Genomic DNA, 16,436 nt, shown 5'->3' with positions numbered 1-16,436 from the left:
CTATTTCTTACTAAAAGCAAATAAAGATTTAACGTTGTAATTAATTAGTTTTTAGATCAGAATCTCATATTTCTCAAATTTTGAAAGCCAATTTTTTGTTTTAAAATTTGTTTTGCTAATGACCTATATATATACATATTCCTTTAATCTCTGAATTGGAGCATAGGACTTGGATCATATCTTACCATCTCAAGCAATTTGTGGCCAGATATTTTGCCTATGTCCATGTCCTCTTGCAGAATCGCAGTGACACGGTGACATTGTCACAGAACGTTACTGAGTTCTTGCAGAAAGATTTTTAGCTCAAAAGTAACAACATTTAGGTTTTCTTTTCAACAGAAATTCATACATATAATTTGAATCATGAGTTTAGATAATTACTTTTTGATGTGCTCAATTTACGCCGATAGTATCGTAAATCGATGTAATGTTTCAATTGTATTTTTTTGACAGTTATTGAACTTGATCTTTCATTATTTTGAACATCGGTATTGTTATCTAGCTTCCCTATTTACCAGTATTGTTCAGAACCGGTGCGAACAGCAGAACGGTCAAAACGAAACAAATACGGATATTTTTCAGCCAAATAAATATAATAGCTGATGAAAAAGTAGATATAGAACATTTCCATATGATGATGCAGCAAAAATATTCAATTAGAAGATGTAAAAAATGTATTATAATTGAAGAAATAATTTTTTTCCAAGTCTATTCGTGTTTTTTTAATTTTTAGAAATCTCACTTAACTTTTTGAAATCTCACCCTGATTTTGAGAAAGGGCGAGAAATTCTCTCCCATTTTTTTTCTGTAATGAAAACACTGCTTTCAGTAATGGAGAAAAAATTATAAAGCGCTGCCACTGATGGCTAACTTTTTTAATTTCAATTTAAATCAGTTTCATTAAAACAGATCTGCCAACCTCAGAAATTCAAGAATCTTGTATCTTTTTTTTTTACTATGGCATCGTTTAATAAGCAAAACAATATTAAATAATTTTTTTTTAAATTCTCTCTTTTTATTAAATATATATTACTAACTTTTACTTCTAAATTTTAAAATAATAAATTATTCCAATATTTTAAAACAACTTGATTGATCAAATTAGGCATTTGGCACTCATCAAAAACGTTATATAAAAATTTATCTGTCTTTTTCTGGCTTGCTTTACCCAACAACTAATTTTCCAAAATTTGTTTTAATAGGAAAAAAAAATGCAGCCAGGTATCACTTTTTCTGAAATGTATTCACATTGTAAAACAAGAAACTGCGTTTCTTCAATATCAAGCTTGTTATTTTTTAACTGCTTCCCTGATTATCCCGAGAAAACTTGGTCAGAAGCAAAAATATAATCTGTTGTGGTTTGCCAAGTTTTATTTGGGAGTTTTGCTGTTGGACTATGCGACTGCAACATATTTTGTGCGATTGTGCATTCGATGGTTGCTGAATATACATAGCAATAAGAGTTTTTAAAAAAATGGTGTATTCCTGCACTGATGTTTGAAAAGTATCACTTTGTGTTGTCCCTTGTTTTAAGAACTATCTATCACACAAAGACTAATTAATATTTAACTTTTCTCATTTGCCTGAGATAACTTGGGATAGTAAACTGATTTTAGATTAAATATCTCTTTTACACAATAAAAAATTCAAATCTCAACTTGAGCATTATGTTTTGTTTTAGTTCGATGTATTTATCAATAGAATAAAAATGTTGATTTTTTACATTTCTTTTCTCATAATAATTGGTAAGGGAAAGTGGTTAATAAACCTTGCACCATCACAGAAAAAGCTTGGTGCTCGAAAAAGAATTTACTGAAAAATTACATGAATGGAACTACAAATATTTTAGCATGAATGGATGATGGATCACCCACTTTGCTAATGCAATGCCTCCTATATTGATCAGTTAAAAACACTTTTTCTTTGTTTAGGTTTATGAGACAATTCAATATATACATATGTAAATGAGGCTCAGGGTCAGCAGGTCATTGCATTGCGTTGCGTTGAGGAGAAGGTTAACTCATCAGCAAATAAAGCAGAGCAAAGCAATTATGTCTAAGACATGGACATAAAACATTTGTCATGTAGAGCAAAATGCAGGCCAAAGTAGCATAAGAAAGCCAGTAGATTTAACGAAATAATATAAATTTCATAACTGTCGCAATGAACTAAACTAAATATTTTACACACAAGGAATTTTAGGGATTTTTATAGTTATCAAAATAAAAAAAACTGCAATATTTTCCAGTATTAATTTTTGAAATTAATTAAAAATTAAACATATTTGAAATTATTTAAAAAAGAGAGTTCTGAATAAAAAATAAACTGAGGTTTACTTCATTATGTATTAGTAATATGTATTTAAATTTTGAAGCAATACTTCATACATAGATTCTATTTCAATTGGGATTTTTTTAGGTCACTTACTCAATTTTAGGGAATTTTCTAAAATTAACTAAAACCAGGAGAATTTTAATTAAACCAGTAGACCAGAAGAAACTGGCAAAATCCAGTAGAGTTGACAGCTATGAATGTGGCAGATCAATTTTTACAATGAGCTTTGTAACTAAGTTCAAACAAAGTTGCCCACGTCATTCTTTCTTCAATAGAATACAGAGGAGAGAATAAATTAAGAGCAATGTTAAAAATAATTTTGACAACTTACGTTTTGTTTGATACCTGCGCCATTTCCCGAACACCAGTCCATGCTTCCTTAAATGCTTGGTGTTCCTTACATGTTTATTACGATATTCTATAAAAAAAAATATACATAAAAATATCAAACATGCTTCATAGATTTTTAATTTGTTTTGTTTATAAAAAAAGCCAATCTTAAGTTAAAGACAGATTGATGTGAAAAACCCCAACATTGGGCAATTGTGCCAAAACAACATCTCTCTAAAAACTCAGATTACAATTCATTGTAGTTTTTACTTTTCTTTTTAAGGCTGTTTTTGATAAGTCTATTTCTTTCAGTATTTGTACATGCAATAAATCCCAGTTATTAAAAAATAAATTGTAATAGATCTCCTAATAGAAAACTTCTTTTCACACAAAATGACACAAGGGTGAATCCACGTTTCAATTTTTTGGGGCCCATTTTTTTAATGAAAAAAATTTACCTTAACAATTACTATTTTTTATTGGGGTTTTGTTTTGTTTTGCAAATATCCATTTTTGGTGGTTTTGTAAATTGCTACCAACATACTTAATACTTTGTTATGACATACGAATTTCAGCTATCATTTTCAATTTCAGCCTTCGATAGATGACGATTTTATTGCATTTTACGTTATTTGAAAGAAAAATAAAATCTATTCCCCCCCAGGTATACCTGCCAATATTGGAGAATTAAAATAACGGAGATTTTACTAGCAACATTTTTTGGGCTATGAGTAGAGATTTGATATATCATGCATAATCCTTTAAGTCAAAAAGAGAAATTCGAAATAGGGAATAATATATACACTTACATTTAGCAGAGTAAAAAATACGTATAAAAAATTGCAATCTAAAGAACATTTTTATAAACCATTATTTATAATTACTTAAGCTATTTTATAACTGTTGTTAAACAGCAAGCTCAATTTTGGGTTTATAGCTACTGAGGTTCAACTCCAAACCCTTTTAATTTTGAATCCAATCCAGAAGACAATAGAACTCCTGTATCAAGAATTTGCCTTTGTGGAAGACTTTTTGATGGAACCAACCCACATTTGCATTACATGGAGAGGAAAACTCTGAAAATATCCCACGTTTAACCTGACTGTAAATTGTACTTTAACATATCGCAACACTCAACATATTGCAGTACTTGCAAGAAAAGTATTTTTCCCATCAGCGGATATTTTATCTCCATTTTTTAAAAAAACATTTCTTAAACATATATGGAGAAATTTGAAAATATACAGGTAAACAGGAGATAGACATAAAATACAGGAGTCTTCGTTAAAAAACAGGAGGCTTTGCAGATATGCCCGCCCAGGCTACATGGGATCATTTACCTGGTATACGGAAAACAGCTGCTTGTTTTATCTACCATTTTAAACAAGAGCGATTGAGGCAAAATATGGAAATTTTATTAACTCTAGAAGTTAAGTATAAAGGGTGGGTGTAAGATGAAATATTCAAGTCCAGAGGGGCTGGGGAGGAGAAACATTCTTTATTTTCTCTCGTGTGTTACAAAGAATCAGTGGTTCTCTGATACGCTGGCATAAAAGAGCAGCAGTGCTGATTTATTTTTCATACATAAGGGGGAGGGAGAACACAGTGGTCATGCATATCTGTGAACAGAAGGATAAAGAGAAATAAAATGAATGTATCCCTCACTTTACAGTAAAAAAGGAAATACAAAAACAGCTAAAATACGGCTGTCTATTCAAATAAAGTAGGAATATAAGTTGAGACGCATCTTAACATTTCAAAAATAATCAGAACAATTTAGGTAATTATAACTCAAAACACAATAGACTGTGTCACTGGAGGGGAAAAAAATACAAAAAACCATATAACTTTGAATAAAATTCATAATTTACCAAAACTAAGCAATTCTTTTTGTTTATTTTTTGTACAAATTAAAAGATTCCAAAAACATGTCTGAAACCAAATATGAGTAGTTAGTTTTTTTTAATGCATTATTTAAAAAAGCAGATTAAAAAAGAACTTGGTAACATTTAATTTAAAATGAAACGAGTGAGTAGGAATTTTTCTAAACTCTTATCCCGTTAAATTTAGAATAGGAAATGAAAAGTCAGAAATAAAATATCGCCTGACAGTAAAATGGTAGAAATTGTTTGTAATTACAATATCTTTACGATTTATTTATATCCATTGTTATTCAAGTTCAATCCTTATTTTGTAAAAGTTTACATCACTTTAAGAGGCACTAATAAAAGTTTTTGTTGCTATAGTTGAAAGTATATACATATATAGAGAGATTAACAAAATGAAAAATAATTTTCAAAGAATTTACATGATCATGATAAAATAACTAGTTTTTGACAAAGAATTCTTTTCTTAAATATGTTAGCAACTATAAAAACGATTTATACACAATTTTAAATACATTTAATATTGAATGGTTCATTCTATTTCTCAAATTAATTACCTTAATTATGCAATAATTTCTTAATCGAAAATAATTATTTAAGACAGTTCTATTTTTTAGATTAAAGTAGTTATTTATAACGGCATATTCGACAAAAGATTAGTATTATTGATCACACCAAATTTATAAAGATATGTAAAGAGTTAAGCAAACTAAAAGAGCTTTAAATTCATTTAACAAATGTAAATTAAAATTAGTTAATGGTTTCAAATAAATTTTTAATAAAAAATTGATACTTTATTCAATATTTCTTTAATGAAGTGATTAAAAATATTTCAATAATTTTGAAATGTTAATACTATGAGAATTGAAGCTCAACATTTTTTGCCAGAAGTAAATATATGGTCCCTACACAATCTAACAAATCTGAGATAATTGAATTTGTTATTTCAATTGAATAAAAATAAAATTAAATTCAAATAAAAATTTTAAAAGTAAAAATACAATGATAAAAAGTAATAAGTAAAAGAAAGTAATATGGCACAATAAAAAATTACAAAAATCTTATGCAAGCGTTCTCCCCAAGCATTTTTAAAAGGATGCCCTGCCCTTTGATCTTATAAATGAACCTTCCTTGCTCTTTTTGAAAAAATATGCTTGCCATCCCTAAAAAACACTGTCTTTTTATTATATTTTTTCAGGAGGTGTTTTCTCAATCATCTGTTTTAATGACTTCCGATTTATTGACTTTAGTTAATAATTATTTAACTTTAATTTTCAATTTCATTCCTTAATTTTAGTAAGATTTTTCTTATGTTGTCTAGTTATACAGTAAGACCTCGCTTAAGGCTGTTTCGTTTAACGCTGTTTCAGTTTAGCGCTCTTTTATTTCAACCTGGGGATTCCCCAAAATTGTGAGCAGGGACTCCCCCAAATATGTACATAACATATTCGAAACAGTGTAGTTGTGTTTCTTGTTTGGTGCCGTGCTGTACGGACGCATTTGAAACATTTGTTGACATTATTGTAAGTACATATAAATTTATGTAATACTATAATGATTAATACAGTGATTAATACAACAAGAAAAGAAAGCAACCAGAAAAAGCATTTCACTGGAAACTAAAATGCAAGTGAGAAGATCAGATTCTGGTGAACGTCAATCTCAAATTAGTGCTGCATTGAATTTGGCAACTTCAACAATAAAGACAATTCTTAAGAATACAGAAAAAGTACTATCATCGGCAACTGCAACTAGAATTACCCGTTCTAGAAATAACATTACAGAGGAAATGGAAAAACGACTGTCTATATGGATTGACAATGAAATTGAACAATTTGCCAATCTACCATACTGGAAAAAGCTAGAATTTTTAATTACATTTAGGTTGAGGCAAGTGACATAAGTGAAAGTTTCGTTGCTAGTCGAGGATGGTTTAATAGATTTAAACATCATAATAATCTTCACAACAAAGATTACAGAAGTAACAAGTGGTGATACAAAAGCAGAGGCTGAATTCGCAGCGACATTAAAAACAATAATTGAACAAGGTAACTATCCTCCATAATTGGTTTTTAATGTAGATGAAACAAGCCTGTTTCGGAAAAGAATGCCAAAACGAACATTTCTAACCCATGAAGAGAAATGAGCACCACGATTTAAAGCCGCAAAAGATTGCTTAGTTTAAAATATAAAAAAAAGTTTCAAGGTGTTTATCACTTTTTTTTTTTTTGAAGAAAATTTATACACAGAGATTGTATTTTCAGGTGGAATTTTATTATGTTTCAGAAGTTTCTTTCCTTTTAATTTGACAAAAGGGCCCAAAAAAGAATATTTGCTGTATCTCTGATTCGAAATCTCGAAAATACCGAGAGATCGGTATTTTCAAATCAGACTGAAATTGAACCAATATACATGCTACAGGATTTCATTAGATTACTCTTATGAAATGAGGAGTAAATGTATACATAAGATAATTCATAATTTTAAAAGCAGAAACAAGGAAAAATTAATGACTCACTTGCAGACAAATATCTATTAAACTTTTGACTTCGAGCTCTTGCAACAGAAAACACTTTAGGCTTGGTCCCAATATCTAGGTTTGTAATGCTAATATGAGAAAAAAATAACATTAGACATCTTTTGTAACATAAATATCCTGATTTCACAAAAATGCAGTAAAAAAAAGGATTTTGATTGATTTTGAATTAAAATTATCAGGGTTTGCAAAAACATGGGTTTCGTAATGGAGAAACCCAATTTACTCAGTGAAAGTTAGGTTTTTTCATGAAACGTCCCAATTTACATCAGATCAGTGTTTTTTATGCACTGATCACCTAGTCAAAGGAGATAAAATTGTAAAAACAAATTGCGTCGTGGCAAACAGCTTTTTCGACTTAAATGAAAAATACAGATTCCACTCGATCCTGAAAATTATGTTCACCTGAATTTTTCTAAGCAAATTATTTTTTTCAAACACAGTAATTTCCATTAAATGCAGGATATAACTAATTAGAATAAGTCTACATAATATAAGCAAAGAAAAAAAAACTGACCAGATTACGAGATATCGAGTGGCAAAAACATTTTAATTCGAAGTTCACCGGAAATTACATAGAAAAACTAGTTAGCGTGCGAGAATAAAAATTTAGGAAGATAAAAAACAAACGGAAAAAAATTTCAGATAAGGATGGCACAAATGTGTAATGACTTGCGAATCAACGATCTGTAGGCTCGCTTATCAATGTCAGTGTGTACGATTTCATACCAGTTTATCACATTTAGTTCTAAATAGCTCTTTTATTGAATATATTCATATTCACTGAGAATGGATGAAGTATTACAACCTCAGTTCTAAGAAAATTGTTCTTGCTGTATTTGTTATCTGTTAAGCAAAGATGCATCATTGACACAGATAAGGTAATTAGCACTAAAATGCGACACTCAAGGCATCTAAATGCAACAGTGCTGTTTTAAGTTTCTGATCACTTGCGTTAGTATCTAAAATTTAAATCTTGCCATCAAAATTTCAAACCCTTCGATTAGCCTGAATGTCCCATGCCCGAAGGTAATATAGGTTTAAATAATTTTATGATGAATACGAGTATTACTTATCGCAATTATATTGCAAAATTGAGAAAATTGTCAATTAAAATTCTGACGTGGATGAATATGCAAATTCCCATCGTGTTTTGACTGCTAATTGCAGCATATATGGCTATATTGTTGCATAGCTGTCAACACCGATAGGGATAAAAACCAGTAGATCTCATGAAATTTAAATTTCATAAGTGTTGCGTAATATACTAAATATTTTACAGGCAGGGATTTTTACGGTTAACAAAAAAGAAAAACTGCAACAATTTCCAGCTATGATGACATTAAATAATCGTAAAATGTTATACATTATGTTTCTTTATAATTTTGAATACTAATTGGCATTTAATTCATCAAAGATAGTTAATTGAATTTTATAAATGAGCCTCGTTTTCTTATGTATCAATATTCAAGCAGACAATAATCTGCACAAAAATTCAACTTGAATAGGGATTTTTTAAGGAAACTTACTGAATTTTAGTAAATATTTACTAAAATATACAAATAACACGAGAATTTTTATGAAACCAGTGGAAACTGGCAAAATTCAGTAGAATTGGCAGCTATGTTATTGATAATAGGACTTTATCATCAATCAATATTATGACTACTTTAAAATAGAACTCAATGATTTTAATTCATATTCACATCTTCATTTGGGGGTATACTACTTATAAGTTTAGTGATTTTTAAATTTTTACCATTTTTTCTAAATAAATACTCTTCATTAAAAAAAAGCACCTTTAATGTTTATTTTCTCATTTTTAGTTTTAAAATATTAAAAAAACTTGAATTGTTTATCAATCAATACTTTTTTAGCTTGCAGTAAATATACACATTAAATAGAATAGATCAAATTCAGTTATTACATAATATTACATATCTTGATTAAAAAAATTTAACAGTGGTAAGTGAGTGCCCTTTCAAAAACTTAAGTGCCTTTTTTGAAAGAAAGCATGTGTCCTTTTTAATACCTAAGGAGAATTCTAAGCATACATACAATGTATATGTATGTACACAGTATGCAAAATAAAAAATGGATCGCACTGAATTACTTTTGATCTAATGGTTAGATCTTCATGTTCTAAGTCTTAATTTTATAGGCTTAAAGAGCTAAATATGCTAATTAGTGCAGATGACATTTAAAGTTACAAAATCAGACACAAAACATTTTTTTAAAAAAATAAACGTACTTTTTTTCTCCGAAGGATTCGAATATCTGACCCCCGAAATAGAGAGTAGCAATAATAGATAGTGACCCAATTTTAAGTTTAAGACTACTATTGTTCAACTTTGTAGCTCGCAATTTTGAACCTAATCCAGATGGCAAGGGAACTCCTGGCTCAATTAGTGAGAAAAATTTGCCTTTGGGTTACATGAAGAGGAATACAATGAAAATCTAGCATTAACCTGACGGCACGTGGACTCTAACCCATGATTCGCATATTCCTGAAGATACTTTACATCAGCACTGTGGTTGATGCGAACCAGATAAGAGCATTTGTATTGACCAGCCATCGACGGGAATTGAACCCTATAAAACCACAATGGGAGGCTAGCACTATCCCCTTAGCCACCAAGACCCCTTAATGATAACTTTAGTTTCTGCATATTTCATATCTAGAGAACTTTTTGAGTGAATTAAAAATTCTTTGCACACAATTATAAAATTCGTTTATGGAAAGATAATTCCATGCAAAATATAATTTTAGTAAATATTATTTATTAATTAAATGTCGAAAAACTTTTCAATTGCTAAGGTACCCTTTGCACCCTTTGAATTTTTAAGATTGAGTTCTAGAGTGTAAAGATCCATTCATTAAACTAAAAGTTATTCAGAGTAGCTTTTTATTATTTTGCACAAGTGAAATGTGCATACAAATCTCCTATATTTTATTAGTATATACATCAAACTCTGCTTGCAGACAAATTTTACGTACTTAAATAATCATACTATTCAGGGTTGGAGTTTTTGCCAGGACAGTGGCAAAAACCTGGTAAAAACCGACGAAAACCAAATTGTCTAAATTGCTGATTAAATATTATTACAAAATACTTGAAACAAATTTAAATCAATCATAAAGAATAATAATTTTGATGCATTACATGAAAAAAAAATTTTTAACATATTAATAATTAATATAAAGGCAATAATTTTTAAAAGATTTAAAGTTTTTGACCTCTTTTCATTTTAGAATACTTAAATAAATGTTTTTTTACAAATAAATATTAATATTTGTATAATATTATTTTTATTTATAAAAAAAAATTATTTATACAATAATTAACTACACATCTTGACAGATATTTTATGCTTTAAATTAGAGTTATATTAATTTAAAATAAGTTCATTTCACTGGAAAAAAGAGAATAATCGCAAATTTTCCAATCCATAATGCTTTAAACTACTAAAATGATATATTATTCCAGGGTTGGCAAGTTTTTGACGCATGATGGTTTTTACCAGTTTATACCATGGTTTTTACCGCCATGTCAAAAACCCATAGTTTTGGTAAAACTGCATTTTTATTTGAGTTTAACTGCTTATAATTTAAAATTAATTCATTTTTGGGCAATAAAATTAGAAAAAAAGTTGTTAAAAGATATTTAAAAACAGACTCTTGCATTTTCCCAACATGATGATATCAAAACATACTATTTGAAGTAAAATATTAGGATACTAAACAAAATTTTCAACATTTCCAAGCATAATTTTGTTTGGCAAATTACATTACTGAAGAATGTCAAGTCATTCTTGATTTAGAGTTTGTAAGTAGTTACAAGTTTTGTTTAGCTTATTTCTAATATTTAAGAAATGCCAAATTTTAAATTCTTTTTAGTTCTTGAACTTATTAACAGTTCCAAGCTTTTTTGTTTGTTTGTTTATTTCTAACAATTAGGAAGTGAACAATTTTTAATCCTTTGTAAATCAAGCTATAATGATAAAAGTTAAGTATCACTATTTTCAATAAGTATATTACAATATTTCTGTATGAATGTATATCCTTCTATAAGAATACATGTATATAGTTGCAAAATCAATAGCAATCATTACAACATTCAACAATTAAGTGAAAATAATATATTGTCCGCTATATGCCATAAATTAAAGAAAACAGTAGGTTTTTAATGGTTTTTACCACTGTCATGTCAAAAACCAGTTTTTGAGAGCAAAAACCCAACCCTGATTATTACATTATGATTTAATTATGGAATAATAATTTTGTTAATTTTTTTGTAATTATTTACATTTATAGCATGTATTTCAATTTTAGGAATAATTTTGTATCAAAAATGTGTTTTTGGCCTCTAATCTTGGAAAATATAGGTTTTTTCCAATTTGCTTGGCAAAAACCTGTTTTTGCCAGGACGGTTTTTACCAGTATTTACCATGGTTTTTTCCACCTTAACAAAATCTTGCCAACCCTGATACTATTAGATAATAACATACACAAACTGCATGCAAACTTTGCAGGCACATACATTTTAGGTACGTACATACCTTCATATATTGTATTAGAAATACTGCAACCACATATTATATTATTTTAAATTTTTATATCAGCTAATTTTAAATATTTGTTATTGTAGATTTTGATAGCTTGCAATCACAATTACATGTAATCATGATTACTTGTTACCACATATTTGATCACGTGTAACTATGATTACCTGCAATAGCTTCCTGTTCTGACTAAATTTAATTATGTAATCATGGATCAAGGTTACTTGTAATCACAATTAAAGTAATTGATTACATAGAAATAGTCATATATAAGCAGTTACACAACTAGGATCACTTGTAAAATCAGGCTCTAAATGCGACAATTATTTTATAATCTCTCTAAAACAATACAAGTGCAGAGTTGCCAATCTTAGGAATCAAAAATTAGGAACACTATATGCAACAAAATTATACGCACCAATTACGAGAGTAAGACAAAAATTTAACTATTAAATATAAACATTAATAGACATATATTTAAATACCTTATGTAAATTAGCAAAACAAAAGTATAAACACTATCTTTTTTGTGGGAAATTTATAATATTAATATTATATGCTTAGGAAAATCAGTATAATAATTTAAAAACAACCATTACCTCTTAATATATAATTATTCTTCTCCAAATTATAAAACACGGGTAAATATTAAATTATATCATAAACAAATATTTCTGATGCAAGTGTTAAATACCAAAATACATTTTTTTTTAAAAATAATTATAGTTGTTTAAGATTCAATTTAGTGAAATGATCAGCAATAGCTATTGGAGTAGTATTTTCCAATAAAAAGCTACTAAAAATTACTTTGGCACAATAATCACAGAAACGGGCTTGCGGCGATCAGAACAAGAGACTGGTTTAAAAGGTAGATTAAAAAGATGCTCATGGCAATGCTGCAGATGAGGTCACAGCACCTGTGACTTCCTTCAGGAAGTAACCGCATTCTCAGGGGAAAATGTTGCATTTAGGACACGTTGAAAGTAAGCAATGAAATAGCAACGCAGAATTGACCAATTAAAAAGATTTTAAATACAGGCAAACAAATCGGGATATGCTCTAAACATATACAGGGTATCTGCTACATTTTAAATTTTCAAATTCATGACTTTTCATGATTTTCCATGACTAATTCCAAGCATTTTTCATGACTTAACGAAGTTGCTATTTTCTCCAACAAAAACGCAACAATAAATAAAAAAAAGCATTATAATAACATTATTCGAAATACGTGTAACTAAAACTATTATACTCTTCATCTTCATATTTATAGATTTTAAACTTAAAAAACAGAGTAAGGAAAGAGTTGAAACAATAAAATAGCTGAAAAAAATACAAAAGCAAAAATTTTATTTTTCTGCAGAATTATATTCAAATATACTTTTCTTGTTCATCAGAAAGGAAAGAAATACTCCTGATTTTTCTGTTCATTTCGGAATAAAAAAATTCGCCAATAACTGGTTTGCTTCAACTAGAATTTTAAATTGATAAAATTTTTAAAAAAAATAATAAAAAAAATTCTTAAATCACAGAAGAGAGTTTAAAGGATAATTCGCTCTAGAAATGATATTTTTTCCTTCTTTTTTTGAAAGAACACCATAATTTTTAAAGAACATGATAAAATCATTTTATATTCAAATAAAATATGACTGAGTGGTGATTTTGTTAGAAATTCAGATAATTGGTACAGGATGAAATTGGGGGGGAGATACCATTTTAAAAAATAGATTTTTCCGAGACCTAAATCCATGGCTTTCCATGATTTTTCATGACTTTCCAGGTGCTCGGATACCCTGCATATAAAATTTTCTAAGATTTAAAGTAACTAAACATTGTCGCATTTAGGCACACCGACCATATATATACATACATATATGGACAAACAAATAGAACGGTAAAGCTATGTTTTGGTACTAGACATTTAACAATAAATAATAGATGAACTTTTTTGAAATTACAATGAGATATAATTACATAACAAAAGCTTACATAATTAACATATGCAACTGCTTCATACATAAATTGCAATGCTTATACATAATGCAACATTAAATATAATATATTGATATTTTAAATAAACTTTTAATACTTCAATATTTTTTAATTATGCTCTTTTGAAGAATCATTTAAATTTTTAGAATCATTAATAAAAACATACTGGGTGCATACAATAAAAATATGTTTACACTGATAACTGATAAACTTAAAAAAATACTAACAATAACAGCTATATAAAATAAAAATACAGAAGAACACCTCATTCCTATTTATGCTTTTCATTGGATCAAGTTGTTAAACAAGACATATTGTTCAAAGACAGAAGCTTCTGATCAACTCATTCTATAACTAGATTTTTTTAAATAATTTTATAAAATCATTAGAACACTGAATCTGTGATGGTGTGTTTTTTTAAGAGACATAATGACTTAACTTTATATTTACTGATGTTAATAATTTATAAATTTATTTTTGCAGAAGCACAATATATTTAAAAAGTACAAATATGTTTAAAGTAACACAGACTCATATAAGCAGTCAAACTCCAAATAAAAATATTTACTATCATTACATTTGTTTTAAACTTAAGGTTTTTATGAAAATAAAAAAAAATAAAGTTATCAGACATAAGGAAAAAAAGGATGACTTTTACGGAAATCGTATAACAGCAAACAAAAATCGGAAGTCAAGTTAAGTCATAAAGCGAAGGATTCTCATTCCTGAATACTATTTTTTAACAGGTGGCAAGCGTTAAAAAAAAATCTTTTGGGAAAGGGGAAAAAAAATAATAAATATTTACTTTGATTGTGAAAAAGTGTCCGGAAAAAAGACCCGTCCGGTAAACAGAAATCTGGATATGGGACTTCGTTCTGCATATACAATTAGCGTTACGAAATTTTAAATTAGCACAATTTTAAGTTGTATATACTACTTACTTCTATGTAGTATGGCATAAGTTTACTATTAAATAAAGAAATATTTACGCTTCAGGGTACTAAATTAAAAACTATACAACACACAAATGTTTTACTCTATTATAAAATGAAAAAAATTAATTTTATTATTTGGAATTAATGTTCTAGTCATTGGTTAAATATTGCTGTTTTGTCATCCGGCATTTGAATAGTTAAAAAACATTTTGCTCACGGCGTTTCAGAATTGAGTTTATGTTTTTTTCCTTTGTATAAGGAGAAGATAAATTTTTAGAATATCTCATTGGAAAGAGGGCATACAATATTTCTTTGCTTTTTTAATTCTTGTTTTCATCAAATTTTTCCTTTTAATTTTTTTTCTTTTGGACTATTTTAAAGTGTTAAAAATCATAGATCAGCTTAGCTGCCAACACGAATAGGAAGGGGGGGGAAATGGAGCAATTTTTACGAAATATAAATTTCATGATAATTGTTGCATAATGTACTAAATATTTTACACATAGGGAATTTTAGGGATTTTTTTAGACATCAAAATAGAAATACTGCAATATTTCCCAGTTGATTAACAATAAACATACTTGAAATGTTATGCATTATGTTTAGTTATAATTTCGAATATTAATAGGCATTTAATTCGTCAAAGATTGCTGTAAGTTTTTTTTTAACTAATTTAAAAAGAGTTCTGAATAAAAATAAACTGAACATTTTAAAACAAAAAAAGTTTTCAGCTGATTTCTATAAATAATGTACGTTTCATTATGTATTAGTAATGCTTATCAAGCAAGCAATAATCTGAACAAAAATTCTATTTCAATAGGGTTTTTTATAGGAAACTTGATTAGGGAAACATTTTAGGGAATTTTCTAAAATGTACAAAAACTAGGCGATTTTTATTAAACCAGTAAAAACTGGCAAAATCCAGTAGTTGGCAGTAGTTTTGCCAACGAAGAGTTGGCAGCTATGGATTAGTGTTGCACACAACAAAATCGTAAGATTACTGGTTAGAAGAGGTGACAAAAATACTTAATTTTATCAAATTATGGAAATTTATTTTAACAGTTGACAATAGTTTGTTGTAAGTGAAGTGCCTCGCTGTGTGAGTGTTAAGATATCATTTTCAAAAAGGCACATTTCTTAATGAAAGAGCTGTTGAAAAACCATCTTGATGTAAATAGTTCCTGTGAAATGCTGCTAATTATTTAATAACATAATTATTTAATAACAAAAATTACATAAAATTAGCGTGGAAATTAAACTTACCTTGGAGTAGGAGACACAGGACATTCAATTTGATACTGACTTTCATTTTTCTTTAAAATACTTTCAAAATGCAAAATCAAAGGTACATCTGAAAGAAAANAGCTATACTAGCAAATTATAATGATTGTGATGGGTGGCGAGCCCAAAATATTGTGTCTCGTGCCATATATGGCACGCGTGCCATTGGTTCGCCATCCCTGCTGTAGGGAAAAGACAAATTTTGTTTCTGTTTTATCCCCCCCCAAAAAAAAAATTCAGATTATATGGAAATCGTATACAGCAAACAAAAATCGGAAGTCAAGTTAAGTCATAAAGCAGAGGATTCTCATTCCTGAATACTATTTTTTAACAGGTGGCATGCGTTAAAAAAAAAATCTTTTGAGAAAGGGAAGAAAAAAATATATATTTATTTTGATTGTGAAAGTGTTCGGAAAAAAGACCTGTCCGATAAACAGAAATCTGGATGTGGGACTTTGTTCTGCATATACAATTAGCGTTTACGAAATTTTAAATTAGCACAATTTTAAGTTGTACATACTACTTACTTCTATATATTATGGCATAAGTTTACTATTAAATAAAATAAAAAATTATGCT

At 28.3% G+C, this 16,436-nt stretch overlaps 1 protein-coding gene across 1 annotated transcript in view; it reads right to left on the bottom strand.

Moving 5' to 3' along the window:
- The window catches only part of LOC107448778 (non-specific lethal 1), a 46,218-nt gene that overhangs the window by 9,264 nt on the left and 20,518 nt on the right, over positions 1-16,436 (bottom strand). Inside the window, exons 4-5 of the mRNA XM_016064107.3 lie at positions 7,069-7,157; positions 2,666-2,752 (exon numbers count right to left, since the gene is read on the bottom strand). Of these exons, the coding sequence (XP_015919593.2) occupies positions 2,666-2,752; positions 7,069-7,157 (176 nt within the window). The remainder of the gene's footprint in view (positions 1-2,665; positions 2,753-7,068; positions 7,158-16,436) is intronic.

Source organism: Parasteatoda tepidariorum, chromosome 9 (genome assembly GCF_043381705.1).
Source record: "Parasteatoda tepidariorum isolate YZ-2023 chromosome 9, CAS_Ptep_4.0, whole genome shotgun sequence".
Classification (NCBI taxonomy): domain Eukaryota; kingdom Metazoa; phylum Arthropoda; class Arachnida; order Araneae; family Theridiidae; genus Parasteatoda; species Parasteatoda tepidariorum.
This window is presented reverse-complemented; position numbering and strand designations above follow the sequence as displayed.